A 27,016-nucleotide genomic window follows, 5' to 3' on the forward strand; every position below is an offset into this window, starting at 1 on the left:
CGATTTTTCAAATATGGATATTCATCCCTTTTGTTGCCAAGGTTTTCAATTATTAAGTGCAAAATGCAAAAATCATCTAGTCCAAAGTTGTAGTTCACATTATTTTCACGTTATACAAGTACACTGTGGCGTATACGTGCTTTTTTAATGCATTTTTCTGAGATATCATTTTCAAGTATTGAATAAGGGAATGGAATGAAATCCGGAACGACCACTCTAAAAAATTTTGTATCCTTATTATAAAAAGATGAATATTTTTTTTAATTGAGGTGAACAGAGCGGCAAAATAGTAATCTCACTTGGGATTCGAACCCAGACCAGAAAAAATAAGTCGTTTTAAAAAATTGCTTCTTTTTTGTTGTAACAGAGTAAATTTTTTGCCAAACTTATTAGTTTTTCAACAGGAAACTGTTACTTAAAATAAATAAAAGCAATAGCTAGTTGTTGTGTTTAATATAAAATATTTACCAATAAAACACATAAATTATCAAAATCTCTGTCGACAGCTGGTTTGCCCGGTAAAGTTTATCAATTTGAACCACGCTATTCTTGACACAAATACGACATTTTGCAGATAGTACATGTAGGTCAGAAATTGCACGTGTATTCAAAGTGTAAGAAGAAAAATAGATTTTTCGAACACTTATCTCTCTCATTTCTCTTTCTTATAAGAGAGTTCATTTTTTAGACGATAAACAATAAATGCTATTTTGCTTGGAATATAATTATTACAAATTAAATAATTGTTTGTACGTGATTGAAAATGATCTATATACCACATAGATTATGTTTCTGTAAAAATACATACATACATATGTTTATTATAGGTGTATCCGTTTTTTTTATGACTTAAAATGTTATTGTTTCTACTAAATATAAAGAAACCTTCTTTAAGTTTTACAATTCTCATATAGGTATCATGTTTTTTTTTTTAACTCGACCACAATGTACGTGCTACCCAGTCGTGCATTTTTTTTCTGCGTCTCTGCATCTTCTCCCTACAAAACAAGAAAAGGGAAGTACATATCTATATGACATGTTGATTTTTTATACGGGTCATTCATATGTTCGGTAACATAACATGCAGACACAGTAAAGTAACTTTGTCACATAAAAAAAAAAAAAAAAAAAATACGACTAATTTAGTTACTGTGATGAAGTTCCACTGCCTACTTTATTTTTGGTGCACTATCACCATTACAGTATCACAAATCAAATCAGTCGCAATTTCCCAGAGAGATAAATACATATCGTCATATGTACAAACAACATCTACATTTATAGGGGTTAATATACTTGCACCACTATGCTAAACATAATTTTTGCCCATTTAATTTGAACGGTAATAACACTTAGATGTACCTATCTCTACCCTTATAGAGTTTGTATAGAGTGTACTCTTCAAAATGCGTCAAAAACAAAACATTTTATACCGAAATTGAAAACATTTCGTATGCGAAAATTATGAAATAAGAAAAAACTGTTATACAAGTATCAAAAAAGGACAGCAAAAAAAACTTACGCTATGGAGGGCAGAGGACTGAGGGAAATTAAAGATGAAAGATCCTTGCAGATGGACGACTACAAAAAATAATATTTTTTCTCTCCGCAAGGGTATCAGTTTTGTTTTTTTTTTTAGAATTTTTATTTTTTCTTTTATATAAATAGAAAGTTTTCACCGGACTTAACAATAATTAATGTCCACTTCCTTAAAGCACTTTATTTAAAATAAATAAAACAGAATTTATTGGGTTTTTTCATATTAAAGTCAATTTGGAATTGGAAAAAACACACTGTTTGGTTAGTAGTTTCCTTGCATATATTATACTACACTTCAAATTTTGCAATTGTATTGAATATCTTGTTCATATCTTTCCTTTTTATTTATTTTCTTATTATTTTTTTCTTTCCTAAAAATGTATAAATTCTTGATTCTGTTTTTGAAAAGGCATCAGCGCTAAAAAAATAAGACTCTTACTTTTTTTCAAATGAAGGTTATGGAAAAATCTGCTAATGCTAGGCTTGCATTCTTTTTATTAACAACAAAATAGAGAGCAGATAAGTAGGTCATAACACGACGACGACTCTAACTAAACTAAAATTTTCTCAGGGGGAGAAACACAGTAATAATATACATCGACATTCATCCAATCCAGTAAAGTGACATACAATATAATTTAAAAAGCAGTATAAAAATGCTCAAACACCAAACTTGCACCAAGAAGAAAGACACATATAAGGGAGGTATCTCCGGAGAACAGAGCTTTTTACCCTCTAGATTTTATTTTTTTTTTGTCTGTTGTTTATAAAAAGCTATCTATATTAATATGGAAGATTCTAAGTAGTTTCATGCAAGGGGGGCAAAAAAGGGGGGTTTAGGCTTTTATTAAAACACATGATAAAAGAAAAGCTTTTGCTAATCGATGAACCGTGATACTTTGGGAAGCTTTCAATTATCTATTAAAGCTGTGTTCGGTGGAGAGTTGGCCCTATAAGCGGAAATTGAACCCAAATAAATGTATATTTGATGTAGAGTTTAGTAGGGGCCGGTTATTGATGGGAATCATGTAAAGCAGACAGGATGGCTATATTATTAATTTAAGATTTTTAGCTGTACAACTGCATTGAGTTTAGGGGTAAAAAATGAACTTGTTGATAAAATATAATAAAAGCCGTGTTTTATTGAGAATTGAGCATTAAGGATAGTTTGATTTTTATAAAAATCGGTTCTTGTTTGAAATGGAAGAGTAATCGATTTCCTGTCAACCAGTACAGGGATGCCTACCCAGAAATTTGGTCCTTTCTAGGGTTGCCTACATTTAAGATTTTTAGTTTCCAGCAAGTGTTGATACAAGAGGGTGTATTTTCTATACATTAAGACCTGGCAAGCCTATAATGTGGTCAGAATGAAGTTAGGCAACCTATGTTTTTCTATTTCTATATTGCATTTGCTATCAGAAATTGCTCGATTTTTGTAAATAAGAGGTGGGTAGTTTTTCTAAAATATGCATTACTTAGCACCTTAGGGTTGTTACTACAAGGCCATACATACCTATCTCGAAAAAAATCAAGTTTGACATTTTGGTGCGAAATGGTTTGTATATTCAATACGAATCATTTTACGCTCTTTTCAAGTTAACGGAACTGAAAATATGACAATATGAATTTTGAATAGAACCAAAAAGCCTTATGGAACTCGTAGACCAGATATATGGTAGCGGTTCAGTCACAACGGTACCTAGTCCTGAAGCGGTAAATATGGTAAGGGAATACCGCAAGTAAGTTTTTCTATACAATGTCATAAAGTTACCCGTAGAGCTACCGTATACTTTTCCGCTGTGAGCTTCTTTACGTGACCAAAACCATATCGTCGCTTTTATGACAAAGAAAAGAGCACAGACAAAAGTTTAACAAAAACTATCTATGTGTAATCGGCTTTCCCACTACTTTTTTTGTAAAAAAGTGTATTCAATTTTTACTAGGCTCTTCTAAAACTTGTCGAATTTGGACTCGTGCCACTAAAAGCGAGGATATAAAAAAAAAATAATACAAAAAAATAATGAAAATATTTTAGTAGAAGGTATGTAAAATTCTTAAAAGCGTTGTTTTGAGCATCATCAAATTTTTCAATGCATTTATGTATGTTTGCTTGAACAAACATATTTCTCCCTTCACGTTTAATAATAAAAATAATTTAATTTTTTTTTAAACAAATATATGTATTTGTTTAAGTTATATTATGGGAGAAACTAAAATTAATAAAATGACAACAACCGTGTCATGTCGCCGTCGGTTATTAATTGCAGCTGTTGAATTTTTAATTAAAATTTGTCTGAGCAAAAAACATTTTTTATTCTAAAAAAATTGTTTGAATGTCATAATTTAAATGATACCAAAAGATTATAAATGAAAAAAATTATATGTGAGTGAGGGAAAATGTTTCATCGTTAAAGCGGAAGAAGCAATTTTCTTACAAACTTATTTCAAACATAAAACAAAATATTTGCACACAACGGCAACACCTAGAATATTGTAACGATGAATTACTGAACTACTTTTAAGATAAAAGTCTGAACACACTACCTACTACTGCAAAGGTAGAAATGTGAACGGACCTTTAGTTATTAAGAAACTACCCTCTGAACACATCCCAAAATATCCCACTAGACTGGAAGTATGAAGCGCCCCTCCTGGAAAGGAAGTTTCGAGAAGCAAAGACGAGAACCTTCGAAGACATTCTCGAATCTCGAAATTCCGGTATGAAAGGGCAGCGTAGGCATCGACCGGACACAGTTTAATCTTGAAAGTGAAAGAGTACAGTAAAAAGTGAAATAAAGTGTTGCGAATTGTTAGTAGTAAATAAAGTGATTTAAAAGTGTAATAAAAGTAAATTGAGTTGAAATAAAGTGTGTTCTTATTTGAACGGAAATATAAGTGGAAATTAAATAAGTTTTATTGTGAACCCGGAATAAAACATTACAATATAAAGATTTACATTTTTTAAAATCCAAAAGTTAATTTATTTTTGTAGAAATAAATCAAGTTAAGTGAATAGAGCGTTTTTGTCAAAAATTGTCCTCAAACTCAGAATTTGGAAAAAAAATTAACATACGAATTTTAAATTATTTAGTTATTCGCATATAATTATATAACAAAACAAATCTCTTCTTATCCTCTCGTACAATTGCTGTTTTTATTTTTAGAAACGTTTTCGTAAAGCTAACTTTTCATCTTCAGGCGATTTTTTTAGGTCATTAAAATCCTTTCCCTGGTTTTAACTCTTAATTTTTCATTCTTAGCGATTTTGTCCAACTATTTCTAGTGATTTTTAAATTATTGCAAAAGCCAGATCTTTTAAAAACATTAAACATTTGTAACTAATTTAAATCAATTTAAAAACGGGTCACTATGGTGTATGTGGAACATTTTTTTTTTTTAATTCTGGTTAATACAAATTCCATTACTAAACAAGTAATGAAATGTTGTGTATTATTCTGCAAGATGATGGGTTAGGTTCGATTTGTATATTCCCGTTGTTTAAAATCCTGCTTTTAAAATCACGCGATTTTTTAAAAATAAAAACAACTAGTTTGCAAAATTGGAATGATACAAAAACTAAAACAAACTAAAATATGAGAGATATTTGTAAATGCATTTTATTGTAATCATTAACAAATTCATACATTTAAAAAAAGAAAAAGAAGAAGTATTCTTTTAAGGGACAATTTTTCAATAGTCAGTTAAACAGTCAGTTAGTACTTATTCCTCAGATAGAGAAAAAATCAATTTTTCAACAATCGGATATAGCATATTAATTTAATAAAACATTTAATAGAGGAATAAAGCTATCTGCTTCTTTCAGAGACGAATAAAATTTATTCTAAGGAATAATCTGAACAAAAATATTGTGCCAGTTGTCAAAGCTATTTTGAAGAAAATATTGATAAAATGGATTTCTTTGATATAATAAATTATAAAGATTAGCATCTTTTCACAAATTTGAGGACCAACGCGTTTAAAAAATACAAGGGAACACAAGAAAACAATAAAAAAAATTATTAATAATAATTATTAAATTTTGTTATCTGATTGTTTATGAGCCTAATAACTTTATTCGTCGAACAGTTAACTGACTGTTTATTAGAAGATTGAAAAATCGGATCTAAAACAAATACAAATATATATATAACAAAAAATTAAATCAATTAACAAAGAAATACTGTTTTGTGGATGTATTTAGTTCAACTGTAGGTAAACTGTGCAGGTGCACTATATGAAGTGAAAAAAAAAGGTTTTACTCATTCGTTGTCCTTTTCGCATGATTTTTTGTATTTAGTTTGATGCATGTATTTTGTAAAAAATGGGATTGTCGTGATTTAATGGGATTTTAAAAAGCGTGATTATAATTTATCGGGATTTTGAATTAAAAATATACCTATCACGTTTTGTAGACCTTCTTGCACTGATTACAATTATACGTAATGGCAAAAAATCCATAACACCCAAAAATGTTTACTTACGGCCAAGAACGGTTTTTTCATGGGTGATTTGACGAAGATAAAGTTTTTGCATTGGATGAAGGTCCATGAAGTGTTTTTTTATAATCAGTGAAACAAGCTCCACAAAACGCGATAGGTCTCCGCTCGCGTATAGTTTGAGACAGTGTAATAGAATCTGAGTTTAAATTGGACTATCTACATATCTACATAAAAAAGCAATTAACTTTTCGATGGCTCTTTGTTGTAGTCGGCAACAAGTACTCCCTTAGAACCACTAGTTTTGGGTACAATTTTGTTTGGTTAAGTTACTGTATTGGTTTTTTTTTTTAAAAAAAAAAAGGATCAGTACATCTCGGGAGATTAGCATATTACTTGCTATTGCTATGAAGGGACCTCTCACGTAAGAAATTGATGCGATTCTATAAGTGATGCCTAAAACTTATTTTCGACATAGAATCGTAATAATAATTCGAGAGCTAGAGATAAAAACAACAAAACAAGTATAAGAGATTTGTTTCATTATACAGGGTGTCCCGGAATGAGATAAAAACATTTTGAGGGATGATTCTTGGGTATATTCTAAGAAAACAATTGTTCTACAGTAACAACTCTCTATCTGCAAAGTTGATACGCTTTAGCGATGATTTAAGAAAACGCTTACTTTGGTATGCCTTTACTCATGTTAATGTTAATAACTCCATTAATACTTATGATAGAAACTTCATTAATGTCTTGATTTTTAGAAGAAATGATATTCTTTGTAACTGCATTTGAAAAATGTTAATATCTTTTTTAATTAATCAGATATTAATTTTTAAAGGGAATTATAATTTTCTTACGCATGATAATTTTTGACTTTGGGCCGATTTTTTTCGATAAATGTAAAATAAATATAGTGTTTTATAAATTTATTCCTATGAAGAAAACAATAATAAACAAAAAAGTCGTTTACGAGTTTGCCAGAAAACTCATAGATTTTATGATATTTAGGAAAACCTGCACCAGGTAAAATCTCCAAAAAATGTGTTTTATTGCTTTAAAAAAAATATATGTATGCCACAATATTGTAATTGTAAGTTTTACCATTATTTTTTTTTTTGCTATTTTAAATTAATAGATATTTGGATGAAATTGCCCGACCCACCTAAATAATGGGAAATACACTTCCTCTCGTATCATATTTTTCTTTTTTGTATATAACGTACACGGTTTAGCCTTTTTTCATACCTTATGTAAAAATATATGTATCTATTAGTATATTAATTGAACATATTGAGAAGGATTGTTCTTTTAAGTTCCGTAAGTATCTTTGGTTTGAAGTCATATTATCTTCAGAAGTATATAAAATTAATAGAAATTTGATGGTCTACAACTTTTATGATGATAAAAAATTATGTAATTATCATAGAGAGTGAGAAAAATTAAAAAACCGAAATGCCTGTTTTTTACTAATGGCGTTTTCGATTGGCTCTCCGGAAGCGTCCGGAATCATTCAGAAGCCTTCTGAAAGTGTTTTATTCGCACAAAACTGACAGACAGAACGCTTCTCAGAAGAGCAATTCTCTTCTCGATTTAAAATCAGAATCACTAGTACATGAACACTAAAATGTCAACAAAAAAATACTCAATCATTCTTTTTTTGTTGCCATTGAAAAATTTAAATAAAATTATAATTAAAATTAATAAAAAGATTAAAATGGGTACCTTAATGCAGTGGAATGATTTTTTTAACATTTTCTTCTTCCGTCGTCTTCAGATTTTTAATTTGTATAATTTTTTCGTTTGAAAAAAAAAATAATATCAATATTTGACATTTGAAATTTCACAAACACAAAATAAAAAAACAGAATTGAGTGGAAGCGACTTGACCTGTTCCATTCGATTTCAGAATGAGTGAATTTTTGAGTGAAACCAATCGAAAACGACATAACTTTCCTGTACTAAATCTTATGTCGTTTTCGATTGGTTTCACTCAAGGATTCACTCATTCTGAAATCCAATAAAACAGTTTAAATCGCTTCCACTCAATTCTGAAATTTTATAACTGTGTTGGTGAATAATCAAATAAAAATTGTTTGCTTTTCTACTAGAAAATTTGATTTGACGTTTAATTATTTAAATATTAGTGTTTTTAAGTGAATTCTGTTTTGAAATCAAGAAGAGAATTTTGATTCTGAGAAGCTTTCTGTCTGTCATATTCGTGCGAATAAAACACTTTCAGAAGGCTTCTGAATGATTCCGGACGCTTCCGGAGAGCCAATCGAAAACGACATTAATTTAAGAAACTTTGACACTTTTAATACTTTTTTATAAAGTTTTAAAATAAAGTTCATACAATTTAAAAACAACCTGCTCAGTTTCAGAGTGGGATCTCTACTCGCTTAGAAATATACATTATATTTTAATACGCGGCTTTCGTGCAAAAAAACAATTTTTTTGCTTAAAAAACCGGAAATAAACAATTCAGTTTAAGTTTCGGGTAGCTTAGAATATTTTGATATTCAGCCCAATTCTAAATGAAAATTCCCGGGGAGTCGCGTTCGGGAGAAGGGCTCCCAATCAAAAGATTTAGTACGCTTTTTCATCATTATTAACAGGGCACAAAAAAAAACAAAAAAGTAATGATATTCTTAGAATTTTTCGATTCGGAGCCCTTCTCCCGAACACATTTCCCGGGGAGTTTTTTAATCAGAATCGGACTTTTTTTTTTATTTGATGTGCCGACCATCGTGTTTTCTGCAGATAAAAGCTAAAGGTATAATTTTTTGAAGGAGCTACCCATATTCTAATTAAAAAAATAAGTTGGTATCACAAATATCTGTTCATTGAATTGCCTAATTCCGGTTTTTTTATTAAAAAAAAAAACAGTTTTTTGCGCGAAAGCCGTATATACTAAAATGTGTAGGTATATTTTTTTAAACGAGACCCACTCTGAAGCTCGGCCATTGTTTTTAAACCATAAAAGCTTTTTTTTAAGACTACCTAAAATAATATAAAAAGTGTCGAAGTTTCTTAAATTTAGATTTGAAATGTCAACTTCCGGTTTTCTATTTAAAAATATAATCAATTTCCGGTTTAAAATTCATAACTGAAAAGAACGGCTAATTTTCCATAATTCCATCATTAAAATAATTTTGTTAGCCATGCGTTTAATATATTTAAAGGAAGCGGTGTTTATCACACCTACATGTGTTGGTGGCTGAAACTCATCTGTCAAAATTTTCTACTAACAGTCAATTTTCGAGCTAGTTTCCCAGATCTGATTTTTGTCATCCTATATCTCTACCTGTTTTTGTATCCATCTGTAGTATTCAAATTTTTTTTATATGAAGTTTCCATAGATTAAAAATACGAAAGTATCCAATCTTGGTAGTTGTTAGTCTATGGTTGTGTGTTTATTTGTTGCTTTCCATAGATGAGACATTCAAGTATGACTGCCTTTAACCTATAAGGCGTCAAAACGGCCATGTTCACTTTGGATTTAATATGGATAAGATGAATTTTAAATCCAACTATTTAAATCCACATTTTTTAAATACAAGGATTAAAAATTTTGCTCATATTATTCACTCTAAACATAAATTAAATCCAATGAATGAAGTTTAATTTGAATGGATTCTAAACGTCAAATTCAACTGTCTTTGGATGTGCTTTTCCATCAAATTCCAAGAATCGCACAATCATTAGAAATATCCAAAAACCAAAATTTTTTGTTTTTCTTCATAAACAATTATTCGTTTTTAAATAAAATTATTATCATTTCTAAAAAGGCTATTTATTAAGATTCAAGTTTCTTTTTGTTTGACTCTTCTAAGATTTTTTTTAGACTGCAATATTGGTCATCAATCCAAATATACATTCAATACGATCATTTTTCATTCAGATACAGCCTATCAAAAATCGTTAAAAAATAAAGATTTTTTTTGTTCCTAATTTTTGTAACTAGAAAGTGTAGCTGAGAAACCATATCGTCGGTTGACAACCAAAACTCACTAACTGCAATTTTCACTTAAAATGAACTTACATGACCAAGTGCTTTATTTAACAAGTTTTTATTGGTCAAGACAAGAATATCCGCTTTGCATTTAAATGACCCTAAATATAATTTTATTTCAAAAATTCATCATTCCTACAATCAACGAAGTTCAGACTTCTTTGACCGCCGAGTTTAACCAAAAATATGAACTCAGTTTAATGTTCAGCTGAACTGAGGTTTAAACCCTGACTTTGAAACTGGGAGTAATAATTTTTTTTAGCAAATCCTTTTCTTCCCCCATCCATAATAAATAAAAACTCAAAAATTAATAATAGCATTAGGAATTATATTATATTTTAATATTTTTAGAGGAAATACAGTGTAAAGCGTGGTACGTTATAATTTAACTTGAATGCATCTTATATCATTTTTTGTTTTAAGAAAAGCTAGGAAACGTGACGATGGCCTTTAAAAATATTGATCTTTTAAAATCATGTTAAAAAAAAAATTTAATTGCTTTGCTACTTGGTCGATTGGTTGATTAACGACGCTTGACACTAGTCCATTCGCCATCGTCCCGATTTTCTGAAATAAAAATAAATTTACTTGTGAGCAGAAAAGAATTTATTTTGTACATACCTTTTTCTTCTCGTCGTTGAGGAGGAGCAGGGCGTTCCTTGCGTTCATCATCAAGCCGTCTCCAGCTGGAAGAAGAATCTTTACTTTGAGCAGGGCGGGCCGGCCGATCTGCACGGTCAGCACGGTCAGCGCGGTCAGTTGTGCGGTCTCCACGATCACCCATCGGTCTGCGAGCTTCATCACGACGATCATCATTTGAACGTGTGTTAGCACGCCAATTTGAGCCCGATTCGCGGTTATCCTGTTCTCGTGGTCCATCACGACGACGTTGAGCAAAACGATCATCTCGACGATCATCGCCAACACGACGGTCATCTCCACCGCGACGTTCATCGCCACCACGACGATCATCTCCTCCACGACGATCATCTCCACCACGACGATCATCACCGCCACGACGATCATCACCACCTCGACGATCATCTCCACCACGACGATCATCACCCCCACGACGATCCTCACCAACTCTGCGTACGTCACGATCTTCACCACGCCTATCTTCTCCACCAGTACGACGCCATTTATCACCGCCAGCTGAAGCGGCTGGTGCAGGTCTGCTTGGACCATCGCCATCACGTCCTCTACGCCAGTCGAAGCCTCCAGCCTGTGCGGGTGCATCTGTGGATGCAGCAGTAGCAGCACCAGTAGCAGCACCTCTGCGCCATTCCTTGTTTTCACTACGGTCGCCACCACGTTCAATTCTCTCACCTCGGTCCGAACGGTCAGTTCTGTCACCGCGGTCAAATCCCCTTGGACGCCAAACTTCACGTTCACGCTCCTTATCCGAATCTTTAGCAGCTTCACGAGCGCGTTCGCGTTCTTCCTGAATTTTCTTTTCAACTTCTTCTTCCTTTTGGCGTTGCTTCTCGTATTGAATTCGTCGTTTTTCTTCTTCAGCTTCGCGTTCGGCGCGACGGCGCTCCATCTCGATGCGTTCCTCTTCCTCCTTAGCACGACGAATAATTTCTTCTTGTCGCAAACGTTCATCTTCTTTTTCTTGGAGCCAATCACGGCGACGTTGTTCGCGGCGTTGAATAATTCTGTTTGCGAGACGAGTTTTACGCTCTTCTTCAAGTGCTTTGTTAAAGTTCTTCAATTTCTCAACGAACAATGAAGCACGCTCCTTCTTTAAGTTTTCTAAGAAAGCATCACGATCTGGATACATACGTTTCAAGCGATCTTGTTGTTCAACTGCAATCTTCCTCTCTGCAATGGCATTTTCAATACGTTGTTGTTCTTGTAGTTCCCAGAATTCCTTATTTTTAACTTGCTTTTCGGAAAGATACTTTCCAAAGAGTGGTATTTCTTCGATACGTTTAGCGCGTTCAAAGTAATCAACTTTTTTCTCCAATGATTTGAGTTTTGTCTGGAGTTCCTTACGTTCGCGATTCAACTCTTCGGTTTCGCGAGCAGCAATTTGTTCAGCATCTAACTTCTTAATACCTTCTTCATCCAGCTTGGACAGCATTTTTTTGCCATGAGCTGTTTGAGAAATTTGTTGCATTTTTTCTTTCAAACTCTTCTCTTTAATTGCTGCAATTTCATTCAGGGCACGTTTCTTTTCACGTTCCTCATTTTCTTGCTGCAAACGCTTCTCTTCTGCTATCTTCATTTGTCGAGATGCTTCTTCGATGCGTCGTTGTTCTTCTTCTTCCCTGGCATTGTTTTGCTTTTCAATATATTCTTTGCGATCTTCGATAATCTTTTGGCGTTGAAGAATGCGTTGGTGTTCCTTTTCCTTAATTTCATGGTAATGCCAAACCATTTGGGCGCGCATCTTTTGACGTTCTTCCTTTTTACGATTTGGATTAACTATAGCTACAGCTCTGTGTAGAACATTAGACATGTTAACCAGTTGCGAACGAATTTGCTCTGAAGGCATTGACTGCAAGGAAGGGCCATCAGTGTGATCTTCGCGTTGGCTTTCGGTCAGATCTGTTCCAAAGTAAATGCAACGCTTCTGGTGATCAATACGTATTTGCATGTCATTGTGACGAACACAATCCACAACAATTTTCTCCAATTGGAAAATATTGGAGAATGTTGCCAGTTGAATCAAACGTGTAAATTCAATGCTTTGGTAGACTTGGGATATTTGTCTAATTAAACGCATAATAGTGACGTCCTTCAAGGATTGTATGTACTGGGTTAGCATGTTGTTTTCTTCTTTCTCAATAACTTCAATAACAGTTTGTACACGCTTGCAAAGACTTAATGGATTGAAATCAATTTCCAACCAATTGTAAAGGTTTTTAAACTCTTCGGAAGCATAAAGATGCACGTTCAGACGAACCTGTTTCAAAGAAGACAATATTTAATTTCTTTTAACAATAAGATTTTTAATAAATATTTCTTAAATTATACACATATACAGTTGGATCCTAATATCATTGAATAATTACAAATAGAAGTGGACACCCAGGGAAACGTCCGCTGTAAAATTGTAGTCGCTAGTATCGTGCGTTGAATTAAAAAAGCAAATCCAACAATCCAAAAGCAAAGCCAACAATCCAAAAGCAAATCCAGCAACCCAAAATCAAATCCTAAACAGCTTATACATAAAGATAAAAGTTTTCCTATTTCAAAAAGTGGAGATAGCCTAGAGGATAAGGTGAATGTCTGTTAAGTTTACCTGCCCAGGTTCGAATCTGACGGGAAATTGAGATTTTTTTTTTTTTTTTACATTACTAGAATAAAAATTAATTAAATTTCTCAAAAAAAAATCTCCACAAAAAAAAAATTCAAATTTTACCGGTATTCGAACCTAGGCCAGTAGGAGTAAAAGGCATCGTCCTTGTTCTCTAGACTAATATGACTTTTCAAAATACGAAAACTTATATCAATATAAGCTCTTTGAAATGTATAATAATAATTATTAATTTTTTTATGAAGGTTTCAAAAAAATATTAGTTAAGACTCAACTCGAAAATACATGATAGTTGAGGCGCAAACCTGTAGTTCATCTATCTTCCGGTACTCTTATAGTCGCATGAGTAATCTGCGGTGTCACTTCTATTTGTAATTATTCAATGCTAATATCAAAATAGTCCACGAAATTCTTGCATTCCAAATTCATACATGCTTCAGTCTGTCCCGTAGTCACCTTCTAAGACGTAAAACATGGATTGTGAATTTTAATTGATTTGCATCGGTTGCGAATGAATATTTGATAAACTTTTAGACACCAAATTCACAAAGGAGAAACGAAACTGATTACATTCGATCAGAAAATGGATTTGACCGAGATGCAAAACCATCCAGATTTAATTTTAACGTACTATTTCTTGACAGAATGTAAAATGCAGAACACATGTGATTCTCTTTTCTTTTTTTTTCAGAAATGATTATATTTCGACCAAAAATGTGTTTTAAACTAGGAATTTTTAATTAATGAAAATTTGAGAAATAACATTTTTTTAATACCAAGGACAGTTTACAATCAATTCTAATTCAAAACAAGGAAGTAGTTTATCAAAAATTTTAATGGTTGATAAGGGTGCAATGCAACCATTTTGTTGATTTAAAAATATCAAAATCAAGTTCATTCATGACAACCATGATAAGAACATTCATAAGCATTTATTTTAACGGTTATTCGGCGCTAGCAAGGTATCCGTCGTGCAGTGTTTCACCTTAAATGAAAAGTCCCGACTTTGCACTTTGCAATTTGTGATGTATTTTTTGTTTACAAAAGAAAAGTGTGGGGGTTAAAAATTTTACTGTATTTCCAGTCGTAATTTGAAAAGTTTCGAAGTGAAATAATTTAAATGCTTTCTAACTTCTTTCCAAAATAAAAAAGGACAAAAATATTTTTTTTCCATTGTTAATGCTAGATTTTTTTTGTCGATAGGTGTAAATGTATTAGAGTGGAGTGTTTTTCATGGTTGCATTTCATGGTTTTTATTTTATGGTATTCTGAACATATTCTGATTTTTTTTTTATTTTAAAGCGCTGGTCACTATAAGAAGAAAAATGATAAAATAAAAATGGAACGGAGATCGAGAATTTGTGATTTGTTTGAACCCATCTGAATTTACTAATTCTTTTTCAATTGACTTCACGTAGCTCATAACAGTGGTCTCTTGAATAAATTCTAACCACCTATTTTGAGTCTATTATGAAAAAACGAAATCGGGAAGCTTGTGAAAAATGTACATTTTCACAAAAATTTAACTTTTTTGCAATCCGTTAGTATTTGATACATTTTCTCAATGCAGGGCCATTTTTTCACTATTGCTCAACTTGAAGCAAACTCTCGAGTTTGCCAACTTGAGAGTTGACTTTAACTCGAGAGTTCAAACGCAAGTTGTAATTTCTTTTTATTCAATAATTATTTTTCGGGTTTTGTTTACTTTCTCGATTTTTGTTTGCTAACTGCGAACAACATTTTGACAGAAAAATTGAAAAAAAAATCTAAAGCAAACTCTCAAGTTTGGTCGGCAAACTTCTGGTTTGGAAACTGGAAGTTGATCAACTCTCAAGTTTAAAATCGAAAGTTAAAAACGTCAACTTGGAGTGAATAAAACCGAATTCGGAAGTTAAGGATAAAAATCCTCAAGTTATGTTCAACTCCGAGTGAAAAAAATGGCCCTTAAGGGGGATTTAAGAAAACATAATTTTGGCTTGCTTGTTAACAGAAATTGCAGTTCTAATACGACCAGTAAGAACATCGTTTGTTTCTTTGTAAATTATGTTCATAACTTAAATTAGTAGGTAGATTCTTTAAAAAACTAAAACGATCATTTGTTTTTGAAAGACGAAAGAAAATGTGCGACAAATTCAGAACAAATTCTTAGCATTTTACATATTATTATTACATTCCATACATAGATTAGATTTCTTGGATGCATATTCAATTCGGAATAAGATCATGTTTTGAAATTTGGACTTGGTAAATCCTTCGGTTGTGAAGCCAACCCTAAACTGAACACAAAGACTAGAAATCGCCACGACATAAATTATGTGATAGTTATTTTTCATCTCTCATAAAATACGTATTTACATTCAGAATTACCTTTGTCAATTTGGTAACTATTTGCAATAATTTTTTTTAATGCACAATATTTTTATAGGTATGCAACAAATTTTATTTTAATGCAATAATTTTTTTGCAATGAAGTTTTTTTTTTTTTAATTGTAATGGAAATCAAATGGATTTAAAAGAAAAAACTGATTTTTTTGCCACAGGCTTTTTACTTCGCCATAAGTACCTTAGCCCAGGCGTGTGCACCAAACGATTTATCCCACGAGTAAAAACAAAATCTCTCCTAGTGTTTACTTTCATACAATATTTTGAGATGTTTTAAAAATTTCATTTTAGCTATAATGTAATAAATAAACTTACCACTTCTTTAAGTAGAGACACCCTTGTTGGTGGTTGCGTTAATCCAAGTAAAACAGCCAAACGTTGTGCCTTCTCCAATGGACTCTTGTCAGTTTCAATAAAACGATCAAATTCTGGATGAGCTGATGGCAGTGGAATAGATAAAGTTGCAATCAAAACATGCGAAGCCATTCTCTGCATTTCCTCCTCGGTGGTATTTTTCTTAAGTTCACGAGTCAATTGGAAAAGCTTAAGCAAAGCAGCAGCATGGAACAATTGATTACCAGCCTTTGAGAATACCATTGCTAACTTCTGATAGTAATTAGCCATTGTTTTAGCTGCTGGACTTTTCTTTGACAAAGCCATCAAACCATGAATATCTTCAATTGCTTTATAAGCTTCTAACCATAATTCCATTTGAATGGCACTATCCAATTGATGCAATCTGGTATCCAAACAAAGTTGTTGAGTTTCCAACTTTGTGATACTCACACCGTTTGCTTGGTTGGTACCTTTGCAAACATCTTCCAAATGTTTCCTCAATTTGTCACACAAACGACGGAACTCACTTTTACGATTGTATTTTAGACAAAATTGAAAAGCCATTCGAGCAATGTCATGATAAAGAATCTCACAATGAGTATTCAATCGGAGTAACTCCAAACACTGACAATAAGATTCCCACAAGAACTTAACCCATGGCAAAAGAATTGTTCGATCTGAACGATCTTGCGCATCTTCGCCACAAACTGCCGACATAAGAATGCTTTCCGGTGTGGCAATATTGTCCAAATCATCGACTTCAAGGACAGCTACAGCAGCAGAAGACTGCTGTTGAGCTGCTTTGGTATGCTCCTCAGCCATTTTCAAATACCCACGAATGACATTCTCCAATGAATTGACATTGACCAATTGAATCATGTTCCTGTATTGGAAGAGACCTTCCTTGGCGATATGAGATTTCTTCAACTCAACGCACAAATACAGGTATTTGAACATGAGAGGTTCAATTACAGATTCAGACCAATTGTAAGTGAACTTTTTGTTGCGGAAGACTTCTTGGAGCGTATCCAACGCTCGTAAGGGTTTTCCTACATCAATAAATTCTACAAAAAAAATTTTTTTAATTATTTCAATTATTCACCATTTTTCACATAGAGACGATGAGTTGGCCGCATGGAAGGAATAATTTTTATATATACGTGTTACACTAATACTAACCATTTGCTCTTTTTAGAGCATTTTCCGGACGCTGCATATAACGAGCCATGATGTAAACAGATTAAATTTTGTTTAATATTTTATTTCTGTTTCAATATAATACAATACTTTCACTGATTTTAAGTAGAATTTTATTTATAAAATTCTGTTGAAAGTATGCGCCCATGAATTTTTTTTAACAAAATGGCCGAGTTGAAGTCAAGTTGTCGCTATAACTATATGGGGCTATTCGGTCTAATGTCATTTCATAGAGTGTCAAAATTGTAGTTGTGTATAAGTTGTTTATATGAACGGATTTGAAGATCGGATTCAATTTGAATCGAAATTTTGATTTGATTTGATTAGGACAGATCGAAAAATTGAATAATTGAAGAATCGAAAAAAAATCAATTTTGCTATAAAATAGACTGGACAGTGATAGCTGATAGATAATTTAAATAATAATAATTTTAACTAGAAATTACATAAAATAACACAGTCAATGGGTGCGTTCTATTGATCTATAAAATTCATAACGGATTTAATGCAAATTATAACAGGTCTCTCCTCTTCATATTGATCTTTTGAAGTGATCCACTGATCTCTGGATGAACTGGTTTCCCTTTGAAGTATAATCATAGGATTAAATGGTATTTTTCTTCCGTAGCACAGTTTAAAATTGATTAAAAGTTTTTGTATGAATCCACAATCTAGTGTATTAAAAAGATCAGTGGTGCTATGTCATTTTCTAATAAAAACTGTTATACTTCAAAGGGAATTTATTTTATTGACATATCAGTGGCCTTAACTTTTTTGATATATTTCCCCCGGGATTAAAAAAAATAACAGAGTTACTACCAGTTATATATCACGGAGAACAAAATGGCATCTTCTAATCAAGTCACAAAAACTGTTATACTGTGTTGGAAATACATTATCCAATGTGTTATACATATCAGTGGTTTTTCTGCCTTTGTATGAAATTTTCCAAAAAAAAAAATTGAGAAATTAAAAAAGATGAAAACGAAGATTTTCTACCCTGTGAATCTCGGGAAAAAATGTTAAGGCAAATTTAGACGTTTCTCTTTCTACTACTACTTCTACTATACTACTACTACTACTAACAACTTCATTTTACTGCAGTTTTGTTTTATTATATTAAATTTTCTTCTGTCGTAGAGTTTAGGAAGATTTGATGGAAAGTGTTGGACTCTACGCTGATATACAGAAATGTAATGGAATACATTGTAATTGGCGGATAGTTGTTATACAAGTGTCAAAGGAGAACAGATATGCATTAGTTTCGTTTATTATTATTATATACATTTATGTAACTTGTGGTTTTAAGGTTTTGGAAAGAAACTTGACGTGAGATATTTACATTAGTTTCCGACTGCTTTCTCCAAAAATTAAAACAAAAATAATGAACTGTCAAACCTAAGTCAACCAAAAAAAAACGTACCAAGAAATGCGATTTGCGAGGTGGTTACCCTTCAAGCAAACGAGTCCGACCTCGCTCCAATCCGCTCCGCCTCATGCGGAGCTGAGTCCAACTTCGGCTCAGAAACGGGTCCGAAGGCGGCTCAAATTAGTATGGAAATTATAATCACCGCGGAGCCGAGTTTATATGTATTGGTTTTTTCATCACGATTTCTCCCTCGACTTTGTGTTTATACACAAAAAGTTGCAAGTGTGTGAGTGCAACCCCGTTTTTCTCGGTCGGAGTATCTTTTCTGAATTCCGTTTTCTTGCTTGAAGGGTAGTCTTCGTGTAAAACCGGCCTTAGTATGCATGAGTAGACTATCTAAAAAATTAAAGTTTATGTTCATTCACATTTTTTTTATTTTAATGTATATCAATATCGGAACGGGCAAAAAAAAATCGCGTCGTATAAATCGAAATTCTGACGACAAAAAAAATTTTTTTTTAATATTTATTCTGTTCTAGTTGTCGATTTTTCCGTCTAGAGTGGCAAAAGTTGAAATATTTTAATAAAAAAAAAGTAAAAGTATTTAAATAAAACATTAAATTAAATGGATAGAAACAAATGATATTTAATATAAAATACTAGAATTATCAATATTTTGAAAGTGATCAAGAAGAATATAAAAAGGACACAACCCCTAAAAATTATAAGTTGTTTGTATGTAAAAAAAAAAGTTGATAGAAAAAAAAGAAAATTAAATTTTGCATCTTGTTAGGAGGAAAACTTTTGATGTCACAAAAATCAGACATTAATGATGAACGCCGTGTTTCATGGCCACAGCGTCACCATCAACAGCATTTTTCATCATCGTCTGCACAACAACAATCTCCTGGCGATTTGACGACTCCCGAAACTCCGACATCGCCAACATTTATATCAAATAATCATCATAGATTATTAATTCCAGTACAACAACAACAACAACAATCCTCAACAGTTACTACATCATCATCTTCTTCAACAACAATACCGCCAACAACATTATCACCACAAAAAGAATTATCCCATTCAGCTCATAATGTTTCTTACTCATCATCAGAATATCCCGAGACATATTCTGTACTGCCAGTAGGTCATGGGAATTTCCTTAAAGTCTATCACACTATTGACACTGACCAACAAAATCAGCAGCAACAAATAATTTATAATAATTATGAACTCTTTTCTAACAATTGTCAACCATCTTCTCAAATAGATTTGAATCAAGTAGATAACAATTCTCAATCCAAAGTAACTTCGTCAAATGATGAATGTATTCAAGTTCATGGAATGCATTCAGTAGTTCCACCAAATCCATCAGGTTTTGGGGTCACAGAAGCTGCTGCTAGCACGACAAATATGATTATAAGTAAACTTGTTAACAATTGGTCTCCCAATCTTACAGGAACATATACTCAATTTGAAGATCAAAATACTTCATTTGTTGATGGTAAAGGTTCTTTGATTCATGAGAATCATTATACAACTCCTTTAGATGATTCAAGTGGTTCATTGTCCACAGGAAAATCGGCTCAAAATGTTGGCCAAAAATCTGTAGTTATTAACAATGCAACTGGCAACTCTGATAAAACCCATGAAGTTGGTAATTCTCATCCAGAGGTTAAAAAACGTAACATTGCTGAAGTTAAACCTATGCGAATGTCTTACTCAGATGTACTGAGTAAAATTAACAACCAAGCTGCAGTTGGAACACCCAATGGAGTTGTAAATAATCAGAAAAATGATTATCCGGGACAAACTGCCAAGTCGCCAAAGTCAAATAGTGATAAAATAAAAACCTCTGGCTTTCCCACCGAGCGTAAAGTTTCACCAACAGCCGCAACGGCTGACAAAAAGAAACGTATTGAATCTCAATCTCATCGTAAACTAACAGACGAATCACATTCAGCTTCTTTGGATAATTTAAGTGGATTTAATAAAAAAGGGGGTGATAGAAAAAATTCACCTACCCACGATGACAAAGAGAATGTTCAGATATTTTCATTAAATTCAAACTCTAATAAAAATTCAAAAAAGATTCCGTCAAAATCTTTTAAAAGTAATAGTAAACAAACTGGGAATCTTCCATCTGATGCAGGTAACTATTTTTATTTAGCATACTTTCGTATTGAGATATTATTCTACATCAGTTATTTTTAACAAATTTCTTTACATTGTTATTACAAATTTTTTTTTGTAATTTTGTTTCATTTTTTTTTTCATTTCATTTTTATTTAATGTATAATTATTATGCTCTGTAAGATACAAGATCTTCTAAATTAGAGATAATTTCAGTATCGTAATATTATTTTAACAAAATTTGTGCTTTGTATTTAGAAAATTGGAACTATGCTAGTTTTAAACAAATTTATTAAAAAACAAGTTCATTTATGTAAATATCTATCAAAATGAAAAAGGTATTAAAGCTATTTTGTTGCACTTTGTGGAATGGGAAATTTCATTTTGTTGGATCTCTTAGCACGACAATGAACCAAAACACACAGAAAGTCCAGTAAAAACACTGTTAATGATGGCAATATTACAGTTATATATTTCCCGCTACTGTCACTCAATTTTAACCCAAAAAAAATCTGTGCAAGATCGTCAAGTGCAAAATTAATTGAAAAAATGTTAGAATTGCGGAAGCCGCTTTAAAATGGCTTATAATGAAATACCATTAACTATTTTACAAAATTTAATTGAACCAATACCGGTGAAAGCCCGTGATAGAAAACAAACCTTTTGTCACTTAATCTTGATTATTTTTTAATTTGTTTGTAGTTGAATTAGAAAATGCTGTATCTAACAGTATATAAGTTATGTATTTAACTATGTACGGAAAAATGGCTTCCAAAAAAATTGGATGGATGCTATCAGAGTTAGATTTAATATCAAGAAAACACTCTAGAACTTCAAATGCGAGATAAACTTGAGTTTGTAAGTACAGTTTCTGTCAAATCAAAGGATCGAACAACGAAACCTGAAGAGTTTAAAGTGACAAATTTTTTATTAAGTTCATCACAATCAATTGGAATCTCCGTTTTTTTTATTTGCTTACCTACACCTATGTCTCACTTCGTCTTTTGAATAGTCGGCTTTGAGTTTATTCACTTCGAACCAAATGGTTAATCTTTCAATATCTTCTTATAGTTGCTGAGTCTTTGTTGAAGTATCCTTTCCCACAATGTATATTAGAGTATCATCGACAAACTAACTATCTTGCAGTAAAAAGGTCCAAGTATTGAACCTTGAGGTACTACTTAACTAGCTGAGAGTACATTCGATCGTTCTTCGTTTACAGATTTGACTTTGTGTTCTCTGAACTAGATATGAAATGAAACACTGTAATTCTACGTCTTAAATACCGTACTGTTCCAATTTTTGTATCAATATCGATAGGTCGATAGTCTTCTTCTTGAGTCTTGACTTTTTTTACTAGCGCAACTTACAATTCATTCCTTGAATTCGGAAAACATCTCGAAACAAAAGATGTATGTATTTACAATTTCAGTCAGCACGTTTTCTTTTTCATGAAATGCGTCTAAAAACATCTTTGGATACTTAAAGCTAAAATCTTACCTTTGTTTCATGTTTCTCAAAACCTCATATATATCGCAAGGATTTACAAGACTGAATTTAAAATGACATTTAAGTTCATCAATTTGGTTATCATACCGAACAACATCAATAGACTGATTTGTTTCAGCCACATTTTCTACAAAAAACGAATTAAATGTATGTATGTGCAATGTTTTTCAAATTATCACCCGGTACTCCATTAAAAATAATATTTTGTTCAACAGAAGAAATTTTTGATCCCATCATATATTTTTTTAAAACCCTTTTTGGTCATATTGAATAAGAATTTTATTTTAATTATAACACGCAGCTACACCTTTTACTTTTCTCACTCTCTATCTTTCTCAGGTGATTACAACAAAAAGAAATACAATTTGAAGCGCGACGAAGATCAAACAAAATCTTCAAATTTAAACACATCACAGTCGTCCTCCTCGACAAGTGGTGGTGGTGCAGCAAATTATAAAGAAGGTTTCTACAATGTTTCCAAAACGAATAACATGCAATTTGAGCGATTTCAAAAATACAATACCTCGCAGCAAAATACCAATTCATCATCATCGGTCGGTAATAATATTAAAAAGAACCGCCTTAACAGTAGCGGAACATGTCTTAATTCTAAGACAAGTAATCGTTTTGAAAAACAGCTCACTACCAGGCGCGGTGGTCAAAACCGTGATATTCAAAAGAAATCTTCGAATGACAAATATGAACTCTTGAAGACACTTGTAAAAAATTTCTTATTAAAGTACACAGTGCAAATTCTCACCTGGTTATTTTACTTAATGTATGACATTATTGTAATAGGTTTCAGTATATTATATGAAAGATTATCTCAAGCATATGACCATGGTTATGCGTACTTTTTGATTTTACGTAAAGATCTTCAACAAAATTCAAATAAACCAAGCATTTGGATTCGTAATTATTTGAAAAAAATTGATAGTAAATTTAAGAAAAACTCAAAATGGGCATTTTGGAGGAGATTTTATAAAAAAAAGTTGACACAAAGTTCGACGGAATCATTTAAAACAGGACGTTTACCACAGACAGGTGAAGAAGCAATGTATTCGTTATTAAATTGTAAAGGGAAAGATGCATACAGGTTGGTTTCAATAGATATCTAATATGAATATGAGGTTGTAATAATTTTTTTATATTTTTTAGCATATTAGGCGTTCCAGCAAATAGTTCACAAGAACAAATACGAAAGCATTATAAAAAAATTGCAGTTCTTGTACATCCAGATAAGAATAAGCAACCAGGAGCTGAAGAAGCATTCAAAGTTCTTCAAAGAGCTTTTGAACTTATTGGCGAGGCGGTAAGTACATATTCCTATACTTTATTTAATATACATAAATAGATAATTGTTTTCAAATTTTATACATCGCTATTCATAAAGTGTCTCAACACTTTCTCACAAAGTATATTTCATCAAAATTAATTAGGGGTTTGTACCCATTTCTAAATTTTAATTTTTCATGTGGTCCTATACATTAAGTTAAGAATACAACGTTATTCTCCGAAAAAAAATTTAAGTATTCGAACGGTCTGGTAATTCTCCGAGCACCGAGCATGAATTCCATACAAAATGTCCTTTGGAGCTTTTCTCCTTTTGTACTTTTGCTTTCTTTCAAAAGGTATGATCTCTTTTTTTAGTCTATCCGTAGCTACATGATAAGTGTAAGTAAATGAGACAAAACAAAATGTAAGATACTTCGACAAAAACTTTATAACTAAGCAACAATAACACATGTGTTTTGTTCACTTGGGCCTAATAATATAGCAAGGTACTGTAGTGAAATTTGTTTGTTATATTTTGCAAAATACATACATTTTTACTTTATAGTAAGAGTAAACATCTTTTGATATTGGTGACCTATTTATAATTCTATAAGTTATTGGTGAATGAGCTTCGGGTGAAATGAAACAAATATTTTCTTTTTGTCAAAACGTTTCGTCCTCGTATATTGACACCATCAAACAATGGTTTCTATTTAAGCATTGATAAATAATTAGAAATGTTTGCAAATTATTCACAATACATTAAAAACTTACAATAATCTATTGTTACATTTAAATTAAATAATCAACTTCCTACATCCACACAGTATAAAGTTTAACTGACAAGCTACTCTGTCTTATTGCCACAGGACAGAAACATAACATGAAAAATCACTTAAACATAACATATTTCTTTTACCCTTCTCCACCAACTGCTTATACTTAGGGCTGACATGATCCATATCGGCTCTCCTGTTCATCTTGTTATCAAAAACAGAAGGGTGATAATCGTCAGTTTTAATTTGTAAAGTGGAGACTTGCTTTATGCATTTCATTTGTAATCATTAATTTTGTTGTTTTATGATATTCATAGACATGAACGAACCTTCGTGACAATAATACACTTCGTCGGCTGGATGCTATCTTGTTCAATGTCCATTTTTCAAAATGTTGGGAAATCGATTTTTAGAGTTCAGATTGCAAATTTTTGTTTATGTCTGAAAGTTTTTGATTGGTATTGATTTTCTGCTTGAAGCCTTGATAATTTTGTTTTTAAAACATGCACAGAACTTTTGTTTCTATTATTTTGAATAAGTTATAAACTAAATTCAAAGAGGAAGTCATTTTGGATTGAGGATATTGGACAAGATAGAAATAATGAAATATTTTTTTAAATACAATTCCCATTGTTTTCAATGTAATACAAACAGGAATTTATTGAACGAAAATGACATAATAAACCGTTGTAAAAGTGTCCTATTGAACAAAACAGTAACTTGAAAACTAAAAGAGATAGAATGGAACGGTTTACGCCTAACTCAATTTCGTAAAAAATATAGCATCCAGCCGACTATTTGTTTCATTTGACCATGCCGATTTAATGCGAAACCCATGTGAAAAACATGATACACTCATGAATTTTGGGACGAAGGTTTTAGATGGAGCGAGGACAAAGAACCCGTAAAGTTTTTAAAAATGTTTTTAGTGTAGGGCTCACATAAATGTTGGTTATTTTTTAAACTTATGAAAATGTTTCGAATTGAGAATCTAAAGAGTCTTCATAAAATATCTTGAGTGAAATTTCCCAAATGGAAATTGTTAAAAAATGTTTCATTTACGACAGAAACCAAGAATCTATAGTCTGTAAAAATATTTTAGGTGAACGGGGGTTTATTTTGGGAAACAACGAAAATCCGTCGTATGGCCGATAGAATCAATAGTATACATAGTGGTACCTGTACGGAATTATAAATACATCTATATATTTTTTTCGGGTATTTTTTTTTTTTTTACAGTTTTTGCACTTTTGCTTGCATGTGACTTTTAGTTTTATTTTTAACCACCAATTTTTTATTTACAGGAAAACCGAGCTGCTTATGACCAGAGTTTAGTCGAAGCACTGCATGCAGAAAAAGCTTGGACTGAACTTCACGACTTATTATCTCAATTGCAGACAAAAATTGCTGAAGCGGCCAATACAATAAGGTATGCTTATTGCAGATGTCTCTATTCTCTTTTTACCTATTGATTAAATTTTAACATAATAGATGTAGTAGTTGCGGACTCCGACATCCAAGAAAGATAACCGATCGACCTCATTATGCTGCCCGAGAATGTGGGTCATGTAAAATAAGACATTCAGCAAGAGAAGTAAGTGTACTTATAGTAAATACATGTTAATCATAAAAAGTCGGGCTTATCACGAATTCTATTCGTATCTTAGATTTGCTACGAATTTTCAAAAAAAAAAAAAAAAAAACAATTATACAAAATAATTAGCATATCCTTCTAATTTCTTCTAATTTATATATTCAAAGGGTGATATTTGGGCGGAAACGAATTGGCTGCGATTGCATTGGAAATATTTGGCTTTAATGGAAGGAAAAGTATATGATATAACTGAATGGGCTTACTGCCAGAAAGGCGCGTTATCACATTTACCGCCAAATTCTCACATAGTACAATACCGCATTGTCCGTGGTGGCCAACAGCAGCAGCAACAGCAGCAACAACAACAAAAACAACAACCAAATTCTCAGCCACCAAGGTAAAGTTTACATAACTTAAAAAGATAATTTCTGATACCTTACTTTTTTTGTTTGATTAATAGTGGAGCAACTCTTGATGAGTTCCTGGATAATTTATACAGCGGTCAAAATCAACATGGCACGTCCCAAAATGCAACTAGAAGACGACCCAAACGTAATTAAGTACAACTTACAACAATAATTTCTTAGTTTCCATCCCATTCAGTTGTTTGTTTTTGCTTAGAATCCCATCCTCTCCAGTTGTTCGATTTCGAAATAAAACTCTTGCCCAATGAAATTTAAATTTTATAGTATTCTAATTTTCTTATATAAATTAGAGGTTCATATAATCAAATATGATTTTCAAGTATATAGGCTATTGATTATGTAGTTTAGAAAGGAACTAAGACGTTCACGGGTTTTTATTGCAGGAATCGTTCAATGGGTTATAAAAGAAGATAAAACCGCGGAGTGCTATTAAATGAGAGGGTGGAAACTGAAGATAGGGGTGCAAAAGCCCCCTTTTTGGTTTTTTCAATATACCTCGTAAACCAAGCAAAATTTTGATATATTGTATATACAACTTTTTGTAGATAATTAAATTTCCAATTGGAATAATGTTCTTTAAAAATTGAAAAAAAAAATTCCATACCAAAATAGTCGAAACAATCATAAAAAAAATATCAAAAAATCGATTTTTTGAGTTTTTTTGCTTTTTTAGTTGTACATTTTTTTTGGGTTGAGATAGACATAAACATTGCTCCAAAGAAAAAAAGAAGATTAAATTTCCTTCAAAATGCTGTA

At 32.0% G+C, this 27,016-nt stretch overlaps 3 protein-coding genes across 6 annotated transcripts in view; 1 reads left to right on the plus strand and 2 right to left on the minus strand.

Moving 5' to 3' along the window:
• Window positions 1-2,110, minus strand: part of LOC129913031 (acetylcholinesterase) — a 44,445-nt gene extending 42,335 nt beyond the window's left edge. For 3 of the 4 annotated variants that reach the window (XM_055991375.1, XM_055991372.1, XM_055991374.1), the window contains exon 1: window positions 1,979-2,110. The gene's annotated coding sequence lies outside the window, so the exon portion shown is untranslated. Of the gene's footprint in view, window positions 1-1,522; window positions 1,911-1,978 lie in introns of all 4 variants that reach the window. The other variant, XM_055991373.1, reaches the window with a different exon arrangement.
• Window positions 2,111-10,300: 8,190 nt separating this feature from the next.
• LOC129916884 (eukaryotic translation initiation factor 3 subunit A) lies at window positions 10,301-17,360 on the minus strand. Its single transcript, XM_055997082.1, has 4 exons — window positions 17,159-17,360; window positions 15,959-17,043; window positions 10,615-12,907; window positions 10,301-10,560 (listed from the first exon to the last, which is right to left on the minus strand). Exons 1-4 carry the CDS (start codon window positions 17,205-17,207, stop codon window positions 10,517-10,519), a joined length of 3,471 nt encoding a protein of 1,156 aa, XP_055853057.1. The 5' UTR covers window positions 17,208-17,360; the 3' UTR covers window positions 10,301-10,516.
• Window positions 17,361-19,000: 1,640 nt separating this feature from the next.
• LOC129916885 (ras guanine nucleotide exchange factor P) lies at window positions 19,001-26,516 on the plus strand. The gene is made up of 8 exons (XM_055997083.1): window positions 19,001-19,280; window positions 19,339-20,700; window positions 22,530-23,286; window positions 23,349-23,502; window positions 25,546-25,670; window positions 25,733-25,835; window positions 26,003-26,232; window positions 26,296-26,516. Exons 2-8 carry the CDS (start codon window positions 19,353-19,355, stop codon window positions 26,393-26,395), a joined length of 2,817 nt encoding a protein of 938 aa, XP_055853058.1. The 5' UTR covers window positions 19,001-19,280; window positions 19,339-19,352; the 3' UTR covers window positions 26,396-26,516.
• The last annotated feature ends 500 nt before the right edge of the window (window positions 26,517-27,016 follow it).

The sequence above is a fragment of the Episyrphus balteatus genome, chromosome 3 (assembly GCF_945859705.1).
Source record: "Episyrphus balteatus chromosome 3, idEpiBalt1.1, whole genome shotgun sequence".
Taxonomy (NCBI): domain Eukaryota; kingdom Metazoa; phylum Arthropoda; class Insecta; order Diptera; family Syrphidae; genus Episyrphus; species Episyrphus balteatus.

Excerpts from the sequence above, each read along its gene's own strand:
- LOC129916885 (XM_055997083.1), top strand. The coding sequence starts at position 19,353 with ATGTCACAAAAATCAGACATTAATGATGAACGCCGTGTTTCATGGCCA. Across the intron at positions 20,701-22,529 it reads GAATCTTCCATCTGATGCAG|GTGATTACAACAAAAAGAAA; the intron begins GTAACTATTTTT and ends TATCTTTCTCAG. Across the intron at positions 25,671-25,732 it reads GAAGCGGCCAATACAATAAG|ATGTAGTAGTTGCGGACTCC; the intron begins GTATGCTTATTG and ends TTAACATAATAG.
- LOC129916884 (XM_055997082.1), bottom strand. The coding sequence starts at position 17,207 with ATGGCTCGTTATATGCAGCGTCCGGAAAATGCTCTAAAAAGAGCAAAT. Across the intron at positions 12,908-15,958 it reads TGTCTCTACTTAAAGAAGTG|GTTCGTCTGAACGTGCATCT; the intron begins GTAAGTTTATTT and ends TCTTTGAAACAG. Across the intron at positions 10,561-10,614 it reads TCAACGACGAGAAGAAAAAG|AAAATCGGGACGATGGCGAA; the intron begins GTATGTACAAAA and ends TTTTTATTTCAG.